At 44.3% G+C, this 27,811-nt stretch overlaps 1 protein-coding gene and 1 long non-coding RNA gene across 2 annotated transcripts in view; one reads left to right on the forward strand and one right to left on the reverse strand.

Annotated features, from left to right (window-relative positions):
- The window catches only part of LOC309553501, a 1,012,307-nt gene that overhangs the window by 754,990 nt on the left and 229,506 nt on the right, over positions 1-27,811 (reverse strand). The window lies entirely within an intron of this gene.
- Positions 232-27,811, forward strand: part of FDX2 (ferredoxin 2) — a 43,685-nt gene continuing 16,105 nt past the window's right edge. The window contains exons 1-2 of the mRNA XM_082254717.1: positions 232-490; positions 12,923-12,974. Coding sequence (XP_082110843.1) covers positions 322-490; positions 12,923-12,974 — 221 coding nt within the window. The 5' untranslated portion in view covers positions 232-321. The remainder of the gene's footprint in view (positions 491-12,922; positions 12,975-27,811) is intronic.

Consider the following 27,811-nt stretch of genomic DNA (forward strand, 5'->3'; position numbering starts at 1 on the left):
CATCAATTTTATTTAGGTACAGCATTGCACGAACGCGCAATTGTCCGTTAAATTAACGCAGTGCCAAATCGCAAAGAATGACCTGGTCATTAAGGGGGGAAAATCTTTCCGCTCCAAAACTGGTTAAAGCACCATTTCCTTCTGCAGAATTCTAATACCAGCCTGCGTGATGTTTTATAAACTATTTCCTGTAATCCATAATGACGTTTTATCCACTCCTGTCCTCAGGATTTCACCCGTTGGAGATCGGCCAGGTGTGGGAAGAAGTTGTGTATTTGGAAAAGGTTCAGAAATAGAACGGTGGCTGAGTCCCGGCTCCTGATGGCTGTGTCTCTTATAAGCAGAGGCCTCAGGACTGGAGGACAGTGTTCCTGGTCTATTCGTAAAGTTGCTTTCGACAGAATATCCCGGATACCACCTGGACAGCAAACTCTGGGAAAACCACAGACGTCTAATGTGGAGGGGGGGTGGCGAACCTTCCAGACTACAGGTAATGGGCTCATGGTGACCCTGCTCTCATCTGAAAAGCACAGGGCACCAGTGGTGGACCTGCCAATTCTGGTGTTCAATGTCAAATGCCAATCAAGCTCCACGGTGCCGGGTAGTGAGCACAGGGGCCACTAAAGGACGTTGGGCCCTCAGGCCACCCTCATGAAGTCTGTTTCTGATTGTTTGGTCAGAGACATTCACACCAGTGGCCTGCTGGAGGTCATTTTGTATGGCTCTGGCAGCGCTCATCCTGTTCCTCCTTGCACAAAGGAGCAGATACCGGTCCTGCTGATGGGTTAAAGACCTTCTACAGCCCTGCCCAGCTCTCCTAGAGTTACTGTCTGTCTCCTGCAATCTCCTCCATGCTCTTGAGAAGAGGCTGGGAGACATAGCAAACCTTCTGGAAATGGCACTTATTGATGTGCCATCCTGGAGGAGTTGGACTGCCTGTGCAACCTCTATAGGGTCCAGGTATGTTACCAGTAGTGACACTTACCCTATTCAAATGCTAATACTGTAGTACTAGTGAAAAACAATCAGAAAAGATAAGTAGGAAAAAATGTTAGTGGCCTCAACTTGTAACACCATTCTGGTTTTGGAGGTTGTCTCATTGTTGCCCATCTAGTGCCCATTTTGGTAGCTTAACACCAGAGCAGCTGAAACTGATTAACAACCCCCTCTGCTACTTAACTGACCAGATCAATATCTCAGGAGTTTTTGACTTGATGCTTTCCTTTAATTCTTTGAGCTATGTGTGTGTATGTATGTGAGTGTGTGTGTGTATGTATGTATATATGTGTATATATATATATATATATATATATTCAATATTACACACCGTCACTAGAGTGTGTTGTGTATGGGGGGTGTGATGCATTGCAATTACAAAGCTTTGCATGTTTACTTTTTTTTTTTTTCTAATACCCTCTTCATGGGGAAGGTAAAACAAATCCTAACACCTGAACACAGGTTTGCAGCTTTGACGTGTTAGTAAAACTGTACATATCGCAAATACATTGTGTAATCAGGTGGATTATACCTTATTTTTTTGGGGGTTAAATTAGACTTTTAGTCCCAGTTTACACCATCGCGGCTTTAAAATCGTACTACTTTAGCACGATTTCAAAGCCGCACATGAGTGCGATTTGCACTGCTGCTTTTATAGGCTTGCAAGTTCATTTAACAGAAGTCTATGCAAGTCACAAGTAAATCCATGAAAAGTAATGCAGGAGCCCTTTTCACCGCTGCTACGTGAGTCAAGGCCATATGAACGGTTCCATTGTGACTTGTCATGCAATTTGGAACTGTCAAATCGCATGAGAAGACACACTGGTGTGAACAGGGGCTTATTTGGTGATACATGGTTATGGATATTTCCTGATTATTTTTTTTTTATCAAGGAAAAACTGGCACAAAATGGAATAAAAGAAAAAACAATTTTTTCAAATGTAGCTGTATATATCTTGCTATTACCATAACCCACCACCAAAAAAAAACCCAAAACCTATTATCCTACTCCTGACATTTTGTGGTTTGTACCCATAGTAGGGCCCAGAAACAGTGATGTGCATTTTGCTTTTTTTTATCATACCTAAAACACAGTTAAACTAAATTTTAAAAATGCTTTATTTAATAGTACCTAAAGTACACTGACCCTGACCACGTCCTTTGACCCTGACCTAGAGCAAACTCTGATCTAGCTATTCTATCTTTTTTGATTATTTTATTTACAGTTGTGCTCATAAGTTTACACAGGGCTGCTGATAGAAATCGCGGGGCCCCTCACAGACTACCTGACAGGGCCCCCAAGAAAATATTAAAGCTATATTTAGCTAAAAATACAATAAAATCATTATTAGCAGAAACAAATACAACATAACTAACTGAATTCAAGCTAAATCTAAAAGAAAAAACTGAGTTAATAAATAAAAATGAAGATGAGATGAAAAAAATATAAAGGCTGGGCAGTTAGAGCTCTGGATCAGAGAGACAGAGGGAGAGAAACAAAGGTACAGAGATAACAAACTCAGGAGCATAGCTAACATTAGAGACAGGGCTGGGAGGGGGGCCCACACAGGGAGGGGGATTAGTGAGGGACAACTGTCTCTTTCTCAGAAGATAAAAGCTGGCAGCAGGGAGAGACCAGCTTTCAGCTGCTGAAGGAAGAGTTCATCACTAAGCCCCCTCCCTGTTTGGGCCTCCTACTAAATCCAAAAGGGGGCACACAGAAAATGCTGAGGGTAAGCTAGCTGTTTTTGAAATTGCACTGGGGTGGCTCTGAAATAAATTGCCGCCAGTGCTATCCCTACCCCATTTTAAAGCGGTGGTCATGGGAACTCAGGCCTCATATACATGGAGGCTAAAAATAGGCTGGGCATAAAATGTCTGCACCCGAGGAGCTACAGGTGTCACCATATACAGCCTTCTATACAAGTTAATGTTCTCTTGATAAAAGCTGATGCTTCAGATACTGTATATAGATGTTGCAGTTCATCTCACTGCTCCTCTCTGAACTCTCTTCTGTTCTCTGTCTCTTTCTTTCTCTCTTCCCTCCCTCATTCATTCTGTTCCTCTTTCTTATTCCCTCCCTTATTTGTTCACTCTGTTCCTCTTTCTTTCTTTCGTTATCTCATCCTTTCCTCTCTCTTCATATATCTTTCTGCTCTCTTTTTTTTCCCTTTCCGTCCATCTCTCTCTATATATATATATTCTCTATCTCTCTCTGCTGTATCTCTATCTTTTCAGTCTCTCTATCTATCTTTATTCTGTATTCTATAATCTTTATCTCTCTGTCTCTTTCTCTATCTTCATCTCTGCCCCTCTCTCTTTCTCTCATCTCTTTATCTCTCTCTCTGCCCCTCTCTTTCTCCCTACCTCTCTGCTTCTTTCTCCATCTTTATCTTATATTATACAATATATATTATATTTATCTATCTGTCTCTCTCCGCCCCTCCAGCTGTAATTTTTTTCTATATCTTGTTTTCTCTATCTGTGGCTTTCAGAGTCTCTTTCCCCTTCCATCTCTCTCTCTCTCCTTCTTTCTCCATTTCTCTCTCTTTCTCTATCTGTCTCTCTCCATCTCTTTCTTTCCATCTCTCTTTCTCTGTCTCTCCATCTCTCTCCCCATCTACATATCTATCTCTCTTCTCCTCTCAGTCTCTCTCTCCCCATCTCTCTCTCTCTCTGTCTGGGATTGGAGTTTTTAGATAAAGTGAAAGCAGTGATTTTTAGGGCAGTGTTGCAATGCTTCCCACCTCTGGCAGAGAGAACCCTCTTTCTTCATTCATTACATATTTAATTCCTGATACTTTCCCTTGTAACAGAAGTGATAGGATGCATTCAATGACACTGCTATATGGTTAGTTAGCATTTTATTTCCAACCTGAAAAAAAACGTTTCTGTTTTCAGACAGCTTGATTGAAAAGCACACATGTCAAAGCATAACTTTTTTCTATTTACTATAGAAGCCTTTAGGCTGACTTGGGAAATAATAACAGGCAAACACATATTTAGGTACAGCAATCCTGCAAATGTTCACAAAGTTAAACAAATAAAGAGACAATCTGGACTTTCCTTCCTTTATAGCCCTGCCTGACTTTATGTGAAATAAATGTGTCTTCAGACAGTCAGACACACCTGTTCTGCTGTGTTAGGCACTGACAGCCCCACCATCACCAACCTCGTCAGTTCCTGAAGTGCTGCTTCCTCTCCACCTCACAGCTTCCACGGGGAGGAGAGCTGAGTGCTGTGAGCAGGGGAAGATAGATCACTCCGCCAGGGCAGGGAAGGCAATATGCAGAGAATCCTATGCAGGGCAGACACTGAATTGACATGCGCCCGAAACAGGAGAAGTAGTCCCTCCCACACAGTAACAGCACATCACTGCAGAGGGGCCCAGAAAAAGGAAAAACTCACCCAGCTAAGTCATTAGGAGGTGCTGCCTGGTTTTAATTCAGAAAGGCTTTTTTTTATTCTGCACTTTGTGTTTGATTTTTAGATTGCCCGGGCCCCCCTGCTGAGCTGAGGACTCAGGGCCCGGTACAACAGGGCTGGTTGTACTGGCTTATCAGCGGCCCTGAGTTTACATACCCTGACAGAATTTATGATTTCTTGGCCATTTTTCCGAGAATATGAATGATAACACAAAAACTTTTCTTCTTTCACTCATTGTTAGTGTTTGGCTGAAGCCATTTATTATCAATCATCTGTGTTTACTCTTTTTAAATCATAATGACAACATAAACTACCCAAATGACCTCGATCAAAAGTTTACATACCCTGGTGATTTTGGCCTGATAACATGCACACAAAGGGGTTTGAATGGCTATTAAAGGTAACCATCCTCACCTGTGATCTGTTTGCTTGTAATTAGTGTGTGTATATAAAAGGTCAATGAGATTCTGGACTCCTGACAGACCCTTGCATCTTTCATCCAGAGCTGCACTGACGTTTCTGGATTCTGAGTCATGGGGAAAGCAAAAGAATTGTCAAAGGATCTGCGGGAAAAGGTAGTTGAACTGTATAAAACAGGAAAGGACTATGGAATGTCAGTCAGCAGTGTTCAAACTCTAATCAAGAAGTGGAAAACGAGGGGTTCTGTTGAAACCAAATCACGGTCAGGTAGACCAACTAAAATTTCAGCCACAACTGCCAGGAAAATTGTTTAGGATGCAAAGAAAAACCCACAAATAACTTCAGGTGAAATACAGAACTCTCTGAAAATATGAGGTGTGGCTGTTTCAAGATGCACAATAAGGCCCCTTTCACACGGCTCCATTCCGTCAACGGAGCAGTTCTGCTCAGCGGGCGCTCGATCTGCCGATTCCCGATGAGCAGGCGGATGACAGCTCTGTCTCCGCTCTGTGTGCGGAGACGGAGCTGTCAGATCCCGCTGTCCCCTATGGGGTAATCGGATGACAACGGACCTCCTGTCCGTTCTCATCTGATCCGCTGGACGGATGGAAAATAGGGTTTCCGTCCGGATCGGATGGCAGCGGGTGTCAGCGGACATTCTGCTGTATCTCATCTCATTAATTGCAACACACTGTATTATGGTAAGCTTCGCTGTGCTTCAAACAATATACATATAATGTGCTGTGTATAAGTTTTAGGCAGGTGTGAAGAAATGCTTTAAAGTAAATATGCTTTCAAAAATAATATTTTATTATTTTTATCCTGGTTTGCTTGCGTGTTTCTGCACTATGGATGCTAACAATGTGTAGCTGTTGCCCCTCGTGGTAGTGTCTGATAGGTAAGTTTGCAAAAAAGGAGTGAGTTTGGCGCTGCTCTATTCTTACTTCTTTAGCCCCGGTTCACACTTGTGCGTGTGCGGGGTTCGCATGTAATATCGGAGCGCACTGCTCCGACATTACATGCGATCAGCTGTGCAGTGCGAGTTTAGCCATACAGTTTGTATGGCTAAATTCGCATCGCACCCGCAGCAAACACGCACAGGAGGCATTTTTGCAGCCGCATCAGGATCGGATCGCACAGCGGTTCACACTTGTGCGATCCGATCCTGTGCGAACTGCACGATCGCACTGCGATATGCGATCAAACTGGGGGTGTCGTTAAGATTACATTGACACCCCCAGCGTATCGCATATGGCAGTGTGAACTGCCGGGGGTGCGTGTGCGATGCGGGAACAGGCTGCGAATTCGCAGCCTTCCCGCATCGCATAAGTGTGAACCGGCACTCTATGTTAGACTAAGATTATCGTGAGTCATACCGTGCCAAAATTCCATGCCTACTAAGGCAAAAACACATGGTAAAAATTATATATGGAACAAAGAATTTATATAATATATGTGCAAAAAAGTTCCCAGTGAAAGTGACCGATGCTACATAACATTTAAAAAAATATATAAACATCAATTATACCATAAATGTATATAAAATGACCAAAAATCATAAAAAAAAAAATGTATATGTATATATATCTCATGTGCAAAAAAGCAAGTTCCCAGTGAAAGTGACCGATGCTACATAAAATTAAAAAAAAAAATCAAATTACACCATAAATGTATATAAAATGACCAAAAATCATAAAAAAAAATAACCAGTGTTACCAATCATAAGTCCTCATGTGATAAAAATAGTCCATCCATTGATCCAATGCTCCACCCTTCAGATATCTAGAAGGGTGGAACATTGGATCAATGGATGGACTATTTTTATCACAGAAGGACTTATGATTGGTAACACTGGTTATTTTTTTTTATGATTTTTGGTCATTTTATATACATTTATGGTGTAATTTGATTTTTTTTTTTAATTTTATGTAGCATCGGTCACTTTCACTGGGAACTTGCTTTTTTGCACATGAGATATATATACATATACATTTTTTTTTTTTTTTTTTCCATATGTTTTTGCCTTAGTAGGCACGGAATTTTTGGCCCAGTATGACTCGTGATAATCTTAGCCTAACATAGAAGTACGAATAGAGCAGCGCCAAACTCCTATTTGCAAACTTACCCATTATTATTTTTATCAATTTACTAAATTCAGTGAGCAAACAGAATAAAAATCTAAATCTAATCCATATTTGATGTGACTACCCTTTGGCTTCAAACCAGCATCAATTCTTCTGCTGGCCATACACTAGCCAAAAGATTGTTCGAAAATCTGACATTTGGTCCGTTCGTTCGTTTTTCGTCCAGTTAATGGACACGAATAGAAAATCATTTTTACCTTTTCAGAGCTGAAAAATCGAAGGAACTGTTTGGAAAATTCCACCGATCGAGCGATTAATTTGAAGGGTTAATGTGTTTCTCACCCAAACTATTTCCACTAGGCATATGTGACAAAGCAAATGAAAAACTGATTAATTTATGTCCATTAAGCAATTTATCGATCAAAATTCAGTCATTGCATGATGGCAAAATCATTTGCTTTCACGGCCAAGTGTTCATTATTCAAAAACGAGTTTGAATGATTAGTGTATGGCCAGCATTACACTTGCACAAAGTCATTAACTTTGCAGGATTAGAGTCAGGTGTATAATTAACCAATTATACCAAGCAGGTGCCAATGATCATCAATTTCATATGTAGGTTGAAACCCAGTCATTAACTGAAACAGAAACAGCTGTGTAAGAGGCTTAAAACTGGGTGAGGAACAGCCAAACTCTGCTACTAAGGTGAGGTTGTGGAAGACCGTTTCATGTCACAGGTCACACATCATAGCAAGACTGAGCACAGCAACAAGGTAGTTTTACTGCATCAGCAAGGTCTCTCCCAGGAAAACATTTCAAAGAAGACTGGGGTTTCAAGATTTTCCAACTCTTTTGAAGACCATTGAACATATTGGACTAGGTGGGACTTTAGATGAGACCCAAGCTGGTGTTGCCCGGCGTCTCCATCCCTATAACAAAACACAAAATGAGATTGAAGGTTTGTAAGAGGTGCATGAAAGTCAGCCAGCCCCCAGTCTGATGTACTCACCCTCCAGTCTGTCACCAACCAAATAAAACCTGTCTCTTGGTACAAAGAACAGGGGTTTAGTTGACACACATTTGCAAACGCATGTTACATAGTTACATAGTTAGTGAGGTTGAAAAAAGACATCAGTCCATCCAGTTCAACCTATGATGTGTGTGCGTGTTTGCTTTTAACCGTACATTGTATACCCCTGTATGTTGTGGTCTTTAAGGTGCCCATCTAATAGTTTTTTGAAACTATCAATGCTCCCTGCTGATACCACTGCTTGTAGAAGAGAATTCCACATCCTTACTGCTCTTACAGTGAAGAACCCCTTACGCATTTTAAGGTTAAACCGCCTTTCCTCTAGTTTTAGTGAGTGGCCACGTTTCTTATTGTATCTCCTTTCTCTGAATAGTTTGTTCCTTATGCTAGGGTCGCCAGTACAGAATTTGTACATTGATATCATATCCCCCCTCAATCGTCTCTTCTCCAGAGAGAATAAGTTCAGTGCTTGTAGTCTTTCCTCATAGCTGATGTCCTCCATTCCCCTAATTATTTTTGTTGCCCTTCTCTGGACTCTTTCCAGTTCCAGCACATCCTTCCTGAGGACCGGTGCCCAGAACTGGACAGCATACTCCAGATGTGGCCGGACCAGAGTCTTGTAGAGCGGGAGAATAATCTCTTTATTTCTGGAGTGAATCCCCTTTTTTATACATCCCAGTATTCTATTGGCTTTGCTTGCAGCAGCTTGGCATTGCATGCCACTGCCAAGCTTGTTGTCTACCAGTACCCCCAAGTCTTTTTCCATCCTAGACTCCACCAGAGGTTCCCCCCCCCTAGTGAGTAGCTTGCTTTCTGGTTTCTGGCCCCCAAGTACATTACTTTACATTTATCAACATTAAACCTCAGCTGCAGAGCCACTTCATGGCACCCTGTTATATCTGCAGTCCTACACTCTTAATTTAGTGTCCTCACACTGGAGGCACATGGCCGCTAATGGGTGGATGGGGGAACAGGTGAGAGGGAGACAGCCCAACCTCCCCCAACCCATCCTCATCCACGACTGGCTGTTGTCTCAAAGACTCAAATAATTAGGTTTATAACCATGGTGCAAACTGGAAAAGACCAGCTGAAAAGCATTACACCTCCATCCCCTTGGTGGATGCAGCATATAGATAGGAAGGGATTTTATGTATGGGGCATGGCCTGTAAAGCTCACTGCCTTTGAAATCCCTAATTTCCTTTTGGGACTTTATATGAGACAAGCAGGTCATGCTATTGGTCTCCATCCCTGTATACGGAAAACACTAAAGTCAAATCAAAACTGCATCCACGAAAATCGCACGGTGGGACTGGGGGCTGGCTGACTTTCATGCACCTCTTACAATCCTTCAATCTCATTTTGTGTTTTGAAGTCCATTAGCCACTTCTGGACCCGAAGTTTTTCCCCCTTAATGACCAGGCCATATTTTGCGATTCGGCACTGCGTTAATTTAACGGACAATTGCGCAGTCGTGCGACGCTGTACCCCACTAAAATTGATGTCCTTTTTGTCCCACAAATAAAGCCTTTTTTTGGTGGTATTTGATCAACTGCGTTTTTTTTTTTTTGTTTTTTGTTTTTTTTTTTTTTGCGCTATAAACAAAAAAACAGCGACAATTCTGAAAAAAAAAACATGTTTTTCACATTCTGCTATATAACATTCCCAAAAAAAAAATTTTTAATCAAAATTTTTTAACATTTTAAGCTAATTTTGTAGGGATGCGCCGAAACCGAAAATGCAGGATGCCCTTGGCCGAAAACCGAAAATGACTTTTTCCCCCAAATAATTTTAAATTAGATAGAAGAGGAGCATACACCAAAAACAGGCAGCGACGTACACCTGTTGCTGCCACCCTGTCACAGTATATGTACTGTGACGGGTTGGCAAGAGGTTAATTTAATTACCAATTGTATTTCTATTATGCAGCATGAGGGGGTTAATGTATTATCACTGCTGGTCACTGATGCATTAGTGACCGACCAGTGGCAGTTAATTAACCCCTTTGTGCTGCATTAGTGCAACCAGTATCAGTGTTAATTAACACTGGTTGCACTGATATTGGTTGCACTAATGCAGCACAAAGGGGTTAATTAACTGCCACTGGTCGGTCACTAATGCATCAGTGACCAGCAGTGGCAATATATTGACCCCCTCATGCTGCATAATACTTATACCATTGGTAACCTCTTCTCAGCTCCCCCCCCCCCCCCCACTGCCTCAGTGTCCCCATCGGCAGCAGTACACCCCCCCCCCCCCCGCCTCAGCGTCCCTCCCCATCCCAAGGATGCGATCTCCTTACTCTCACTCTGCTCCTCCATTCACTGTCCTTCCTTTCAAAAGACGCGCCTCTGGCCGGCGGCCTGCCTGCCTGTGATGTCACTACTACTACGATCTGTGCATGAATGAACTGACACACCGGGAGGGCGGGCGAGCGGCCGCTAATAGCTATAACTATGTGAGCGCTTCACTTCCCTGTCAGAGGAGATACCTGCATGACAGGGAAGTGAAGCGCTCACATAGTTATAGCTATTAGCGGCCGCTTGCCCGCCCTCCCGCCCTGTGTGTCAGTTCATTCATGCACATCATAGTAGTAGGGATTTTTTTTTTTTTTTTTTTTTAATGGGACTGTTACATTGCAGCGGACAGATCGGACCCCTAACTGACATTTTTGACACTTTTGGGGGGACCAGTGACATTCCTACAGTAATCAGTGCTAAAAATATGTTCTAACTGGATGGGGGTTGGGCTTGTGAAATGATCAGAGACCTGTAATCCTATATAGAAGGATCACAGGCACTCTACAGCTGGCCGTTCTTCTCTCTCAGTGGGGAACGATTGCGGGTGTCAGGCGGCAATTGGAGCCGCCTGCCCTGTGCATCGGAGTCCCCACTGCCGTGTGGGGGCGGGAGCGTGCCAGCAGTGGCGCGCACTCACCCCCTAGCTGCAGGCACGCGACCGACGTAAACCTACGTCGTTTCACACAGGAGGGCCGCCCTGCCACAGTAAATCGGCGGCGGGTAGTCCTGAAGCAGTTAAAGAAACAGGCAACATGGAGGACCGTAGATGCCGAAGTCTGCCAAGGAAACTTATGGCGCTCTTCCACTGCATGGAACCGAACAGTTTGGCTCGCTTTTGCGCTTTTCCACTGCATGGTATGGTGTTGGAACAGTTCGGTACGGTACGGCGGCGCTTTTCCACTACATGGAACCGAACGGTACGGCTCGCTTAAACAGTACCACCTCGGTTGTGGATCCAAGAGGGCCGTACCTATACCATATCCCACAATCCTTTGCATGCAGCCTTGACTGTTTGTCACTACTAGTCACTGATTGATCAGAGAATCGTTGTTATCCCACCCACTTACTTAGTGGAAAAGCAAACCGTACCGAACCGTTCCAACACCGTACCATGCGGTACCATGCAGTGGAAAACCAAACCGAGCCAAGCAGGGCCGAGTAGAGCCGAGCCGGTACTTGCAGTGGAAAAGTGCCATTAATGCAGCAGATAGAAGCCGCATCATGCTTATTTCCCTTCCACATCGGAAGATGTCCAGCAGTGCCATCAGCACAGAATTGTGGCCAAAAAGCCATAACTCCAATGTAAAACAAGGCTAAGGGACACAACTGTGCAGGAAAACCTTGGAACTGGGGTACAGAAAAATGGCAGCAGATGCTCTGGACTACTGAGTCAAAATGTGAAATTTTTGGCTGTAGCAGGAGGCAGTTTGCTGGGGACGGGCTGCAGAGCAGTACAGTAATGAAGCTTAGTGGAAGTTCCTTGCAAGTTTGGGGCTGCATTTCTGCAAATGGAGTTGTAGATTTGGGCAGGATCAATGATGTCCTCAGTGCTGAGAAATTAAGGACAACCCCCCCCCCCCCCCCCAAACATACTGCCAAAGTATACCTAAAGGCATAACTTTTTTTTTTTTTATTTTGGATAGAGTGGAGAGGGAATAGAACACATGTCAGTTTTTATTGCTGTCTGTGCCCCCGTTAGAGAAATTCACCCTCTCTATTTCTCCTGTTTACCATAATCATTGAAAATGAAAGTAAAAGATAATCCCACAATTTGGGTTGTCCACAGAAAAGTACAAGAGGGGAAATGTTCCAATGGGTACACTAGTTCTGGTGACCTGGGGTTCCTCAAGGAATTACCTTAATTTGCAGGGATTTCCTCTCCCTTCCTGTTTGGCTATGGGACAGGAAGTGAAGGGACATCTCCGCAATGGGACACAGATGGTGGATGGGAAAAAAATGTGACCGGTTATAACCCTCCCTTACAAAATAAAAAAAGTTTTGCCTCTAATAGTTCTACTCTAAGAACTATCTTCAGCGTAAAGAACAAGGAGTCCTGGAAGTAATGGATTGGCCCCCATAGAGCCCTGATCTCAACATCATGGAGTATGTCTGGGATTACATGAAGAGATGGAAGGAGGCAGCCTGAATAACTGTGGTTAGTTCTCCAAGATCTTTGGAACAACCTACCTGCTGCGTTCCTTCAAAAGCATTGTGCAAGTGTACCTAGAAAAATTTATGCTGGTTTGAAGGCAAAGGCAAATATTGATCTGATTTGGATTTCTCTTTTGTTCATTTACTTTTACTTTTTTTTTTTTTTCTTTTTACTCATTTTGTTAATTTGTCCAAATAAACTATTAACACTTCTATTTCTGAGAGCATTCTTAATTTGCAGCAATTTTTTTACACCTGCCTAAAACATTTGCACAATACTGTGGATGTGCCGCACACATGTATGGTGTGAACAGGGTACGTGGTAAACAATTGTTTTTTTTTTTTTTTTGTGCCCTTACATTTAACCTGCATTGATCAGTGCAAATCAACGCAGCTCAAAAGGTGTGGTGTTCAAGGAGCCCTAGCGATTGTATATTTACTGCAATTCATTTTATATTGTGTAAGTTTATAATTATTGCTTGCGATTCAAGGATATGACTGAATTATTTGTGTTTAGCTGCTGTCCAATCAGAAGAAGCTGGTCCTGCAAGTGAGCCATGTGAAGATACGTAAGTCAAAGCATTTTCCTGTATTATACTTTACTCGATTATTATCAACATTTACTGCTATGCCCAGTAAGTAACATCGCCAGCTGAAAAACATGGTACCAGGATCGGGGCAGCCACTGCAGCCCTGATCCTTGATGTTCCTGGAGGGAAATGCCAAATGGAAAAGGATTTAGGAAAACTAGAAGAATGGTCAGAACTCTGGCAACTGAAATTTAATGTGGATAAGTGCAAGATAATGCACCTGGGGCGTAAAAACCCAAGGGCAGAATATAGAATATTTGACACAGTCCTGACCTCAGTATCTGAGGAAAGGGATTTAGGAGTAATTATTTCAGAAGACTTAAAGGTGGGAGGACAATGTAATAGAGCAGCACGAAATGCCAGCAGAATGCTTGGATGTATAGGGAGAGGTATAAGCAGTAGAAAGAGAGAAGTGCTTATGCCGCTGTACAGAACACTGGTGAGACCTCACTTGGAGTATTGTGCGCAGTACTGGAGGCCATATTTCCAGAAGGATATAGATACTCTAGAGAGAGTTCAGAGAAGAGCTACTAAACTAGTACATGGATTGCAGGAAAAAACTTACCAGGAAAGGTTAAAGGACCTTAACATGTATAGCTTGGAAGAAAGAAGAGACAGAGGGGATATGATAGAAACTTTTAAATACATAAAGGGAATCAATTCGTTAAAGGAGGAGAGCATATTTAAAAGAAGAAAAACTACCACAAGAGGACACAGTTTTAAATTAGAGGGGCAAAGGTTTAAAAGTAATATGAGGAAGTATTACTTTACTGAGAGAGTAGTGGATGCATGGAATAACCTTCCTGCAGAAGTGGTAGCTGCAAATACAGTGAAGGAGTTTAAGCATGCATGGGATAGGCATAAGGCTATCCTTCATATAAGATAGGGCCAGGGACTATTCATAGGATTCAGATATATTGGGCAGACTAGATGGGCCAAATGGTTCTTATCTGCTGACACATTCTATGTTTCTATGACCACGTGTTGTCCAGAACGTTTATATAAGTATGCTGGATGGCAAGTGGTTAAACAAATACCTCTGTGATTAAAGCAGAGCTCCACCCAAAAAGGAAAGCCGTTTGTTTGCCTCCTCCATCCCTCCGCTGCCACATTTGACACCTTGAAGGGGGAGCGGGTACCTGGTTTTGAAAGCTACCCGCTCCCTGACTTGGCCACGGTGAAGTCACCCAAAGGTTTGCCCCCTCTTACCCCCGCCAGGCCATTTACAAAGCGCAAGGTGGTTTGCACATGTGCAGCAGGGAACGGCTTCACTGCTGGTTTCCCTCTCAACAAATGGCAGCGTCAGCACCCGAGAGCCGATTGAAAAATCCCCTCCGGCTGGTGTGAAGACAAGGCTGAATTTCTGGACAGGTGATGACAAGTGTCCATAATTTAAAAGTCAGCAGCGACAGTATTTGTAACTGCTGACTTATTTATTTTTTTCTGAAGGAGCTTGGATCTCTTTTAAATTAAAAATGTCAAACTCCTTAGTGGATTCTCTATAGGAGTATATGGAAAAAGCACAGGAAGTTCTTGGAACAATGCCCTGGGTGTGACCAGGGATGGCAAGTGGTGGGGACAGGAGCACAGACAGAAATAAAACCTAAACCGTATCTCTCCTGCGCTCTAGTACGTGGGAAGGTGCGTTGTCTTGTGTGGTCTCCATCTAAGGACTTGCTGCCCCCTCAGGACCAAGGGTATCCAAATATACTGAAAAACCACAAGAGAAGGGCCCACTGACCTCGTGCATTACCGCTTAACCGGTTGCCGACTGCGCACAGTATATTTACTGCGGCAGTCAGCCCCGGCCAGGCAGAGTGACGTAGATCTACGTCGCTAGCCTGTCACCGGGTTTTGAGCCAATAGCGGGCGAGCGCGCGCCCGCCTCGGCTCGTTCACAGAGGAGTCCCGGCGTGTGACCGGCGGACCCGATGTCCGCCGGTCACACTACGATCGTCGGTAGAGCGGGAGAAAGGTGGGCGGCTAATGTAAACAAGCCACCTGTCATTCTCCCCTGGGTAAAAATGGAGATCGGACGGTTCTACTAAGTAGAACCGTTGATCTCTGTTTTTACAATAGGAGACCTGTCCTACTACAGTTAGAAGCACGCCCCTAGGACACACTTAACCCCTCCCTCTCAAAAAAAGTTAACCCCTTCACTGCCAGTGTCATTTTACAGTAACAGTGCATATGTATAGCACTGATTAGTAATGTCACTGGTAACCCCAAAAGTGTCAAAAATGTCAGTCAAGGGTCCGATCTGGCCGCCGCAATGTCGCAGTACCGCAAAAAAAATCGCAGATCGCCGCCATTACTCGTTTAAAAAAAAAAGCACCAAAAATGACAAAAATCTTTCCCTTAGATAGTAAACGCAATAACTTTTGCGCAAACCAATCAAAATTTGCTTTTTGCGATTTTTTTTTTTTTTTTACCAAACATATGTAGCAGAAAACAAATTGGCCGAAAATGAATTTGATTTTTAAATTTTTTGGGGGGGAATTTCATATAAAAAAAAGTGAAAAATATTGTTATTATTGCAAAATTTACGCTCTTTTTTTGTTTATAGCGCATGATCAAAAAATCGCACAGGTGATCAAATACCACCAAAAGAAAGCTCTGTTTGTGAGAAAAAAAGGACGTGAAATTACTTTAGGTACAGTGTCGCACGACCGCGCAATTGTCCGTTAAAGTCACACAGTAAAAAATCGCAAAAAAAACCCTGGTCAGGAAGGGGGTAAAATCTTCCGGGGCTTAAGTGGTTAAAAAATTTATTAAAATCCAAAAAAAGCATACATTGTACTCACAAACACATGATAATAGCACACATGTATGGAAAATGGAACCAATCGCCTCCAGGACTGCCAGGATACTCCTATGGTGCTGGATGACGTTATGGTGTCTGCATATGCCTGTCTGATGCGTTTCAAGGGAGAACCCTCGTCTTCCAAGCCAAAAGTTCTACTCAGAGTAGCACTTTTGGCTCTGAAGAAGAGGGTTCTCCCTCGAAACGAGTCAGCCAGGCTTATGCGGACACCATAACGTCATCCAGCACCATAGGAGTATCCTGGCAGTTCTGGAAGCGATTGGTTCCATTTTCCTTACATGTGTGATATCATGCGTTTGTGAGTACAATGTATGCTTTTTTGGATTTTAATACATTTTTTTTAAGAGGTAGACACAAGGTCGGTGCGCCCTTCTCTCGTTGTTGTTTTTCAGAAGTAACACCTGACAGGTCCAACCCTATTTTATCCAGCCATTGGATGTAATGCCACCTGAAAGCAAGAAAGGAAGAAAAGAGGAACATACAGTAAGTGGAGGGAAATTAATAGTTCACAAATGACAACTTAATAGAAAGGCTGAGATATATCCCTGGGAACTACTGGCCGGTTAGTCTAACATCAATAGTCTGCAATCTGTTGGAGGGTATGATTAGGGACTATATACAAGCTTTTAGTATTAAAAAGCATATCAGTAGTAATCAGCATGGATTCATGAAGAATCGTTCTTGCCAGACCAATCTACTAACCTTCTATGAAATAGTGAGCTGCCATCTAGATAAAGGAAGGCCTGTAAATGTAGTGTATTTGGATTTTGCAAAGGCATTTGATACAGTTCCCCACAAACATTTACTGTTCAAACTAAGGTATGTAGGTATTGACCATAGAGCCAGTACCTGGATTGAAAACTGGCTTCAGGGGATAGCCCAGAGGGTGGTGATAAATGGGGAGTACTCAGAATGGTCTGGTGTAGAAAGTGGGATCCCCCCAAGGATATGTCCTGGGACCAATTCTGTTTAATTTATTCATAAACGATCTAGAGGATGAAATAAACTGCTCAATCTCCGTATTTGCGTATGATACTAACTAAGCTAAGCAGGGCAATAACTTCTACGCAGGATGTAGAAACCTTACAAGAAGACCTGAACAAAATAATGGGGTAGGCAACTACACGGCAAATGAGCTTTAATGTTGGAAAATGCAGGGTAATGGCATTTGTGCCAAAAATACGAACCCAAGTTACTCACTAGGAGGGGGGGGGGGGAACCTCTAGGAGAATATAAGATGGAAAAGGACCTGGGGGTCCTAGTAGAAGACAATAAAATCTCCAATATTCTGATGAAGGCTGGAGAACTGGAACAGAGAATGCACAAGCTACTGGTACAGGTGGTCCTCGGGTTAAAAACAAGATAGGGACTGTAGGTTTGTTCTTAAGTCGAATTTGTTTGTAAGTCGGAACAGGTACATTTTTTTTTAAGTGTAGCTCCAGCCAAAATAATAATTATTAGGATTTTTGGATAGCATAGGGAAGGGTGACACCCCTGTACCATTGGTTTTGCTGTCTGTACCCCTGTTCAGAAGATTTCAACCCCATTTTCTGTTCCTATGACAACTGTTTGGGTTGTTGTGGAAACAAGGATTGGTGATAAAGCTTCTGTGAAAACATCTTTTTCCCATGAACTCTTACAGGAGAGAATTTCCCTTCCTAGGGGGAGATTTCCTCTCACTTTCTGCTGTCTCCCTCCGTTTGCAAGTCGGATGTTTGTAACCTGGGGACCGCCTGTATTTGGATTGGTTTAGATTAGGGATCGACCGATGATCAGCAAAGCCGATATATTGAGGGCCGATATGCACTTTCCCCGATATATCGGAATCTGCCACCAAGGCGATCGATATATTTCAGGAAAGTGCTTTTACCGGAGTGATGCCTACAGCTAGAGCAGGGGTGGGCAAACTTTTTGACTCGAGGGCCACAATGGGTTCATATATTGGACCCGGGGGCCGGACCAAGATGCAGATATGCCAGCGTGCCCCCTTTCAATGCAGATATGCCAGCGTGCCCCCTTTCAATGCAGATATGCCAGCGTGCCCCCTTTCAATGCAGATATGGATCGGTGTGACAATTTTAATTCGTTATTGTCACACAATGGGCGGGCTTGGGGCGCACTGTTCTGTGCGCCCCGGCCGCCACTGCCGAAGTTCCTCGGGTGGCCCTGTACCGATTGAGCCACGGTATCGGTCCGCGGCCCGGGGGTTGGGGAACACTGCACGCTCCGCGGGCTGGATAAAAAGGTCCGCCGGCCGTAGTTTGCCCATTCCTGAGCTAGAGGCATTATCCTGGTACCGGCGTCCATAGCCGACAGTCGGCTGTCTTGTAATGATAACCGATGCGCCTGAGAAGCCGCTCGGCTGTCATTACAAGGAGCTGGAGAGGACGCCTACGCCCCCTCACCTCTAGCCTTCTGCGGCTTGTCCAGGTCTCCGGTCCCACCGGGAGACCTGGGCAACCAGCCTGCACGGCCGCCGAAGACCCGATTAAAGCCGCATTCAGCTGTGATCGGGTCTCCATGCAAAAAACCCGAAAGTGATGTCATGACGCCACTTCCGGATACTCTGCGCCAGATTAAAAAAAAATTACAGCATACTTGGCGTTTTGAATGCTTTTTAGTGCAGAGGAGGGGTTTGGGCTTTTTTCGACCCCCCCCCCCAGATCCCTCCAAAACAGTACCTGTCAAGAAAAAAAAATTAAAATTAAATTTTTTTTTTAAATGTACGAAAATTTCGGTGCATATCGGCCAATACCGATATGCATTGGCTAAAATATCGGCAACGAAAAACCGATATCGCTCGATTACTAGTGTAGGGGCCTAATAGGGTCCCCTTTTAATAACAATGCTGTTTGGAACTTTAGTCACAAAAATCAATAAGTTCAGCTGCATCCAGGGATGGTGTGTTTGAAAGATATTTATGCTTGGTGATAGGACTGATTTCCGCATCGGTTTTAGATTTGACAAGCCTGATCTTGCATCCGGGCAGGGCCTGTGGGGGTTGACGCTTCCTAAGTAGTAGCAAACTTTATTTTCTAGCTGAACAGATAAATAGAATGAAATCTAAAGGGAGGGGAATGTCTGTGATGCCATTTCTCTTGTTTGCTCCTTGCTCATCCATGCAGGAGACTGGAGCCTGTATACATGCCGACTACTGGCATGACTCTGAGGAACCCAGCAGAGCTCTCAAAGCACAGGATGTGAATAGGACAAGGGTAATATGAAAACCTGACCTGATTGTTGTGGCTGTACTAAAGGAGATGAGGTGTTCTGAAGCTAGAGTTCAGTAATGTGATACAGTGCCTTGAAAATATATTCGCACCCCTTGAAATTTTCCACATTTCGTAATGTTACAACCAAAAACAAAAATGTATTTTATTGGGATTTTAGTTGATGGAGCAACACAAAGTGGCACATAATCGTGAAGTGGAAGGAAAATGATAAATGGTTTTCAACATTTTTTACAAATAAATATCTAAAAAGTGTGGCATGCATTTGTATTCATTTCCCTTTGCTTTGATACCCCTAACTAAAATCTAGTGGAACCAATTGCCTTCAGATGTCACCTAATGAGTAAGTTGAGTCCACCTGTGTGTAATTTATTCCCAATATAAATACAGCTGTTCTGTGAAGCCCTCAGAGGTTTGTTAGAGAACCTTAAAGGTGTTGTAAAGTCAGAATTTTTTTTTATCTTAACCCCTTGGAGCCTAAGGGCTCTTTAACACAGAGCGGACCGTATTGCGATCTGCTTCGGCACTTTTTTTTTTTTTTTCACGGACACGGATGACACTTGTGTCATCCGGTCCGTATGTCCGCATATCATCACATCCGTTTGCGGATGATATGCGGACATGTATGTCTATGGGCATTGCGGATGTCAGCGGATGACACCGCTGACATCCGATTTTGTGTCCGTTCCGTTTTTTTAAACTGATCAAAAATAGGGTCCTTTTCCGTTCCAAAAAACAGAACAGAACTGAAAGGACGAAAATCGGATGTCAGCGGATAGTCATCCACTGACATCCGCAATCCCATAGACCTTCATTATGTCCGTATATCATCCGCAAACAGATGGGGTGATTTACGGACATACGGAACGTCCGTGTGAAAGAGCCCTAAGCCTTTTTCTGACATTTGTTGCTTGCAAGTTAAAATATTTTTTTGCTAGAAAATTACTTAGAACCCCCAAACATTATATATATTTTTTAGCAGAGACCCTAGAGGATAAAATGGGTGATCGTTGCAATATTTTATGTCACACGGTATTTGCGCAGCGGTCTTTCGAATGCAATTTTTTGTGAAGAAATACACTTTCATGAATTTAAAAAAAAAAAAAAAAAAAAACGTAAAGTTAGCCCATATTTTTTTGTATAATAAGAAAGATGTTACACCAAGTAAATAGATACCTAACATGTCAAACTTGAAAACTGTGCGCACACGTGGAATGGCGACTAACTTAGATACTTAAAAAATCTCCATAGGTGACGTTTTAAAATTTTTTAACAATTACTAGTTTAGAGTTACAGAGGAGATCTTGTGCTAGAATTATTGCTCTCACTCTAATGCCTCACGTGTGGTTTTACACTATTCATTAAAAAAAAAAAAATTGATCATTTTCATTGCTGTCACAAGTAATGTAAACATCCCTTGTGACAGTAATGGGGAGTGACAGGTGCTCTTTATGGAAGGATCTGGGGGTCTAAAAGACCCCCAAATCCCTCCTCTGCACTTAAAGCATTAAAAACGCCAAGTTTGGCTGTTGTAAATGTTGCCATTTTTTTTTTTTTTAAATCTGGCGCCTTTAAGGCTCCAGTACCCAGAAGTCTTTACATCGGAGACCCGATCAGCCGAATTCGGCTTTGTTCGAGTCTTCGACCAGCCGCTGGACGTACCTGCTGGTCACTCGGGTCTTCCAGTGGGACGGGAGACTGGGGCAACCCACAGGGGGGGGACGTCCCCTCCCGCTCCTTGTAATGGCAGCCTAGCGGCTGCTCAGCTACGTCAGTTGTCCTAACAAGAAAGCTGACCGTCAGCTCTAAACAATGGTACCGGGGTGATGCCTCTAGTTGCAGGCATCACCCCGGTACAACCCCCTAAATCCGAGGCCACATATTTGCGTTCTGTTGGCACTAAGGGGTTAATGAATTCTATGCATTAAGATAAAAAATCTGTGTACAGCAGCCCCCCCCCCCCAAAATGCTTACCTGAGGACCCTTTAGTGCCAGCAATTTTGTAGGAATGTCTCGGCCGTCCAAGGATTCTGTGCCATTGGCTCCTGCTGCTGCTGTCAATCAAAGTCAGTCAGCCAATAAGAATAGAAAGGGGCGGGGCCAGGGCAAAGCTCCGTATCTGAATGGACACACGAAGCTGTGACTCTGTTTGGGTGCCCTCATAGCAAGCTGCTTGGTGTGGAGGCACCCAACAGGAGGGAGGGACCCGAGAAGAGAATCCAGGCTGCTCTGATCCACTGCAACAGAGTAGGTAAGTATAACATGTTTGTTATTTTTAATAAAAAAAAAAAATGAGACTTTACAATAACTTTAAGGAAAGAAACAGTATCATAAAGGCCAAGGAGCACACCAGACAGGTCATAGATAAAGTTGTGGAGAAATTTAAAGCAGATCTAGGGTATAAAAAAAAAAATATCCCAAGCTTTGAACATCTTACGGAGCGCTGTTCAATCCATCAACCCAAAATAGAAAGAGTATGGCACAACTGCAAACTCACCAAGACATGGCCGTCCACCTAAACTGAAAGGCCAGCCAAGGAGAGCATTCATCAGAGAAGCAGCCAAGAGGCCCATGGTGACTCTGTAGGAGCTGCACAGATCCACAGCTCAGGTGGGAGAATCTGTCCACAGGACAAATGTTAGTCGTACGCTCCACAAATCTAGCCAATACTGAAGAGTGGCAAGAAGAAAGCCATTGTTGAAAGAAAGCCATAGGAAAGTCTCGTTTGCAGTTCGCGAGAAGCCATGGGGGGGACACAGCAAACGCGGAAGAAGGTGCTCTGGTCAGATGAGACCAAAATTTAACTTTTTGGCCTAAAAGCAAAATGCTGTGTGGTGGAAAACAAACACTGAGCATCACCCTGAACACACCATCCCCACTGTGAAACATGGTGGTGGAAGCATCATGTTGTGGGGATGCTTTTCTTCAGCAGGGACAGGGAAGCTGGTCAGAGTTGATGGGAAGATGGATGGAGCCAAATACAGGCAATCTTAGAAGAAAACCTGTTAGTCTTCAAAAGACTTGAGACTGGGCAGAGGTCCACCTTCCAGCAGGACAAGGACCCCAAACATACAGACAGGGCTACAATGGAATGGTTTAGATGAAAGCATATTCATGTGTTAGAATGGCCCAGTCAAAGTCCAGACCTAAATCCAATTGAGAATCTGTGACAAGTCTTGAAAATTGCTGTTCACAGACGTTCTCCTTTCAATCTGACAGAGCTTAAGCTAAAGAAGAATGGGCAAAAATGTCACTCCCCAGATCAGCCTTTCTAAACCTTTTCAACACAGAGGAACCCTTGAAATACATTTCTGGTCTTGGGGAACCCCTGCTAAAAATTAAAAATCTACAGCTCATGACACATTAGTGTGACAGTCAGTGGGAAGAATTCTCCTTACTCTTGTCATCATTGGGAAGAATTAGCCCCTTACAGAGAGCTAAAAGGAACAATGGTGTCATTGGGAACTTATCTGAGAGGCAGAAATTGCCCATTGCTCAAGGAACCCCTAGCAATTTCAGGAGGAACCCCAGGCAGGTATCCACGGAACCCTGGTTGAGAAACCCTGGTCTAGATGTTGAAAGCTGGTAGAGACCTACAGATTGCAGTAGGGCTGCAACTAACGATTAATTTGTCTGTCGACTAATCTATTGATTATTTTTACGATTAGTCGACTAATCGAACAATTATTTTTATTTTATTTTTTTTGCTTAATTGAGTGTTTTTTTGATTAGCTAATTAATCCTGTAATTAATACAGACCCCTCAGTAAGTCCCTTCCCAGTACAGACCCCTCAGTAAGCCCCCCCTCCCAGTACAGACCCCTCAGTAAGCCCCCCTTCCCAGTACAGACCCCTCAGTAAGCCCCCCTTCCCAGTACAGACCCCTCAGTAAGTCCCTTCCCAGTACAGACCCCTCAGTAAGCCCCCCCCTCCCAGTACAGACCCCTCAGTAAGCCCCCCCCCTCCCAGTACAGACCCCTCAGTAAGCCCCCCTCCCAGTACAGACCCCTCAGTAAGCCCCCCTCCCAGTACAGACCCCCTCCCAGTACAGACCCCTCAGTAAGTCCCTTCCCAGTACAGACCCCTCAGTAAGTCCCTTCCCAGTACAGACCCCTCAGTAAGCCCCCTCCCAGTACAGACCCCTCAGTAATCCCCCCCCCCTCCCAGTACAGACCCCTCAGTAAGCCCCCTCCCAGTACAGACCCCTCAGTAAGTCCTTTCCCAGTACAGACCCCTCAGAAAGCCCCCCCCCCCCCTCCCAGTACAGACCCCATAGTAAGCCCTTAAATGGAACCTGCTGGCTAACCAAGGCTGTCTGTAATAGAACAAATTACTTGATCTTCCTGACCCAGATTTTTACTGCACAGGGTTGCTGTAGATGAAGTGGAGAGGCACTGTTGAGCACCTCAAATGTCTTCAACACAGGGATGCTGTAGTTATGACAGTTCATACTGAAGACATTTTTAGGTTTTGTGGCAATCTTTCTGCATTTTGTAAAAATATGGCTAAGCTTTAATTATGTCACAAGTTATGACAATGTTTTATTTCAGTAAGTAAAAAAAAAAAAGGGGGCATAAGGGCATTTTACTAACTTTTGCACCAGCAGAGCATTGCACCACATCACTGCCTCAGTGTGCAGAGCGTCGCTCGCCTCTGGGATGTCATGCCGCTCGCCTCTGGGATGTCATGCCGCTCGCCTCTGGGATGTCATGCCGCTCGCCTCTGGGATGTCATGCCGCTCGCCTCTGGGATGTCATGCCGCTCGCCTCTGGGATGTCATGCCGCTCGCCTCTGGGATGTCATGCCGCTCGCCTCTGGGATGTCATGCCGCTCGCCTCTGGGATGTCATGCCGCTCGCCTCTGGGATGTCATGCCGCTCGCCTCTGGGATGTTATGCCGCTCGCCTCTGGGATGTCATGCCGCTCGCCTCTGGGATGTCATGCCGCTCGCCTCTGGGATGTCATGCCGCTCGCCTCTGGGATGTCATGCCGCTCGCCTCTGGGATGTCATGCCGCTCGCCTCTGGGATGTCATGCCGCTCGCCTCTGGGATGTCATGCCGCTCGCCTCTGGGATGTCATGCCGCTCGCCTCTGGGATGTCATGCCGCTCGCCTCTGGGATGTCATGCCGCTCGCCTCTGGGATGTCATGCCGCTCGCCTCTGGGATGTCATGCCGCTCGCCTCTGGGATGTCATGCCGCTCGCCTCTGGGATGTCATGCCGCTTGCCTACTGGATGTCATGCCGCTCGCCTCTGGGATGTCATGCCGCTCGCCTACTGGATGTCATGCCGCTCACAGCGGCTGGAGCACAGCGGGGGCCGGGGTCGGGGCAGTGCAGTGCAGCGGCCCCAATCAATGCAGCGGCCGGCCGGCAATGCGAGCAGGGGGCGTGTGACGTCACACGCGGTGACGCGTCGACGCCTTTTACGCACGTCGACGTATTTTTGTAGTCAACGAGTCGTGACAGCCCTAGATTGCAGCTGTAATTGCAGCGAAAGGTGGTTCTACAAATTACTGACTCAGGGAGGCTGAATACCAATCTACGCCACACTTTTCACATATCTGTAAAAAAATTTGAAGACCATTGATCATTTTTCCTTCCACTTCACAATTATGTGCCGCTTTGTGTTGGTCTATCACATAAAATCCCAATAAAATACATTTACGTTTTTGGTTGTAACATGACAAAATGTGGAAAATTTCAAGGGGTTTGAATACTTTTTCAAGGCACTGTATCATTACAATGTCCCTCTTTCCCTGGTGAGAAGCTCCACACCTTTTGATGAATGCATCCACATAGTGGTGGTGTCCTTGCATTGACAGCTTGTCCTGTCATATGCAATATCCTGCAAGAAATGGGGTGTATAAAACTATTTGGGCAGAATGTGCTGCAAGAAGAGAGGAACAACTGTTTTCATCCATTTTTTTTAGATGCCTTTTGGTTTTCTGTGGGAATGTGGTTTTTACATCATGCCACCACTTTGAAAGCATCTAAACCAGTAGTAGATAACTGAAGGACCATGATACAAAAGGGGGGATTTATTAAAACTTGGTGCACACAGAATGTGGTACAGCTATGCGTAGTAACCAACCAGCTTCCAGATTTTATTGTGAAAGCTTAAAGGGTAACTCCACTTTCGTGGAAAAATATCAAATAAAGAATAAACCAATATAGCGTATACAATTGCCACACAAATCATATTGTAATTGATTGTTATTATAAATGACCTTTCCTTTTCAATCTGCAGCTGTTGTAATTTTCGGAAATTGCAATGCAATATGGCCTCCTGGAGCTGTTCTGTAAACAGAATGTATACTGACCACACCCCAGAAACCTAATTTACTGCTTGTGTGATTTGGCTCACCAATTTTCCCAGAAGTCTGCCTAAGATACAAGTCAGATTTCTGGCATCCCCTGCAACAAAAATGTCATTTTTGGTGAGATACTCCCAATAGGAACACGTCTAAAGGGATGCAGGCCCAGCAGATTTCCTCATTAGAGCCCTGCAGCTGCCACAGCTGATAGATAATTATGAAACCACTCCCATTTGACCCACTCAGCACAGAGGAACAAACAGGGATTTCTTCAGAATAACAAAAGGTAGGAATCTGCAACAAAGTTTGTTAAATTCCCTGTAATGTACAGAGATCACCCGGAGGGGAAAGTTTTATTCTCAACAAAAGTGGAGTTACGCTTTAAAGGATAGGGTAACGTTTTAGAAAAAAATAATGAATGCACATTTTTTTGCAGGTAAAAAAATGTTGTAAACAATGTGGCGCTACTCCTATAAAAAAGACCCAAACTGACTGTACCAGACAGTCCCTTAGTGTCCACTTCAAGCAAAAAAGGTGCAAAGCTGTAGATCCGGAGAACCACCACCAGACACACTGATCACACCGCCTCTTACCAAATGAAGATGACCTCCATTACAGAGATCCGATATGGCCAAATGTATGAAAGCAGAGGGCGATCCTCCTCCCGATAATGCAGGACTCACAGATCCCACCATATAAATCTTCAATTTGGAGCTGTCCCCCACAGTACTTTTTTCCATCAAAAGATGTCCTCAGTCTTCCAGGTAGAATGATGGCCAACCCACTTTCACTGAGCCTAGGCTCAGCACGCCGCCCGCTCGCCCCCTAGCCTCCTGCGCACGACCGACATATAGTTTCAGCAGTTCGCGCAGGAACGATTGCCTGCCGCAGTACAACTGCGGCGGGTGGTTGTAAAGCGGTTAATTGAACAAGCTGCAGTTAGAAGAATTGGTTACAGTGCACAGCTGCACCAGATTCCGTGTGCACCAGTGTTAGTAAATCTCCCCCAAAATGAGAACAAGTATATGCTGCCAAAAACAAAATCTAAATTTGGCTCAGTATAAGGGAAACAGGATATTGGGGTTGATTTACTAACACTAATAAGTGCAAAATCTGGTGCAGTTCTGCATAGAATACCAATCAGCTTCCAGGTTTTTTGTCAAAGCTTAACTGAACAAGCTGAAGTTAACAGCTGATTGGCTACCATGCAGAGCTGCACCAGATATTGCACTCTCCAAAATTAGTAAATCAACCCCAGTGGGTACAACGTGCACAATGAAGCATTCTGAAAGCAGACTTGCATATGCTTTATAGATCTAATGAAAACTCCTAGAAAAAGAAATGTTTATAGAAATTCTACACTGCTCAAAAAAATGAAAGGAACACTTTTTAATCACAGTATAGCATAAAGTCAAGTAAACTCCTAGAATATTGATCTGATCAGTTAAGTAGCAGAGGGGGTTGTTAATCAGTTTCAACTGCTATGGTGGTAACTAAATTACAAACGGGCACTAGATGGGCAACAATGAGGCGACCTCCTAAACAGAAATGGTTTTACAGGTGAAGGCCACTGAAATTTGTTTTTTCCCCTACTCATCTTTTCTGACTGTGTTTCACTAGTTTTGCTTTTGGATAGGGTCAGTGTCACTACTGGTAACATGAGGCGATACCTGGAGCCTAAAGAGGTTGCACAGGCAGGCCACCTCCTCCAGGATGGTACATCAATAAGTGCCATTGCCAGAAGGTTTGTTGGGTCTCCCAGCCCAGTCTCAAGAGCATGGAAGAGATTCCAGGAGACAGGCAGTTATTGTAGGAGAGCTGGACAAGGCCGTAGAAGGTCCTTAACTCATCAGCAGGACCGGTATCTGCTCCTTTGTGCAAGGAGAAACAGGATGAGCGCTGCCAGAGCCATACAAAATGACCTCCAGCAGGCCACTGGTATGAATGTCTCTGACCAAACAGTCAGAAACAGACTTCATGAGGATGGCCTGAGGGTCCGATGTCCTCTAGTGGGCCTTCTGCTTACTTCTAACCACCGTGGAGCTGGATTGACATTTGCCATTGAATTCCAGAATTGGCAGGTTTGCACTGGCTCTCTGTGCTTTTCACAGATGAGGGCAGGTTCACCCTGAGCACATGTGACAGACCTGAAAGGGTCTGGAGAAGCCGTGGAGAACGTTATGCAGCCTGTAACATCGTTCAGTATGACCAGTTTGGTGGTGGGTCAGTGATGGTCTGGGGAAGCATATCCATGGAGGGACGCACAGACCTCTACAGGCTAGACAATGGCACCCTGACTGCCGTTAGGTATTTTGATGAAATCCTTGGACCCATTGTCAGGCCCTACACTGGTGCAGTGGGTCCTGGGTTCCTCCTGGTGCACGACAATGCCCAGCCTTATGTGGCAAGAGTATGTAGCTAGTTCCTGGAGAATGAAGGAATTGATGCC

This window comes from Pelophylax lessonae, assembly GCF_965119305.1.
Source record: "Pelophylax lessonae genome assembly, chromosome: 1".
NCBI lineage: Eukaryota > Metazoa > Chordata > Amphibia > Anura > Ranidae > Pelophylax > Pelophylax lessonae.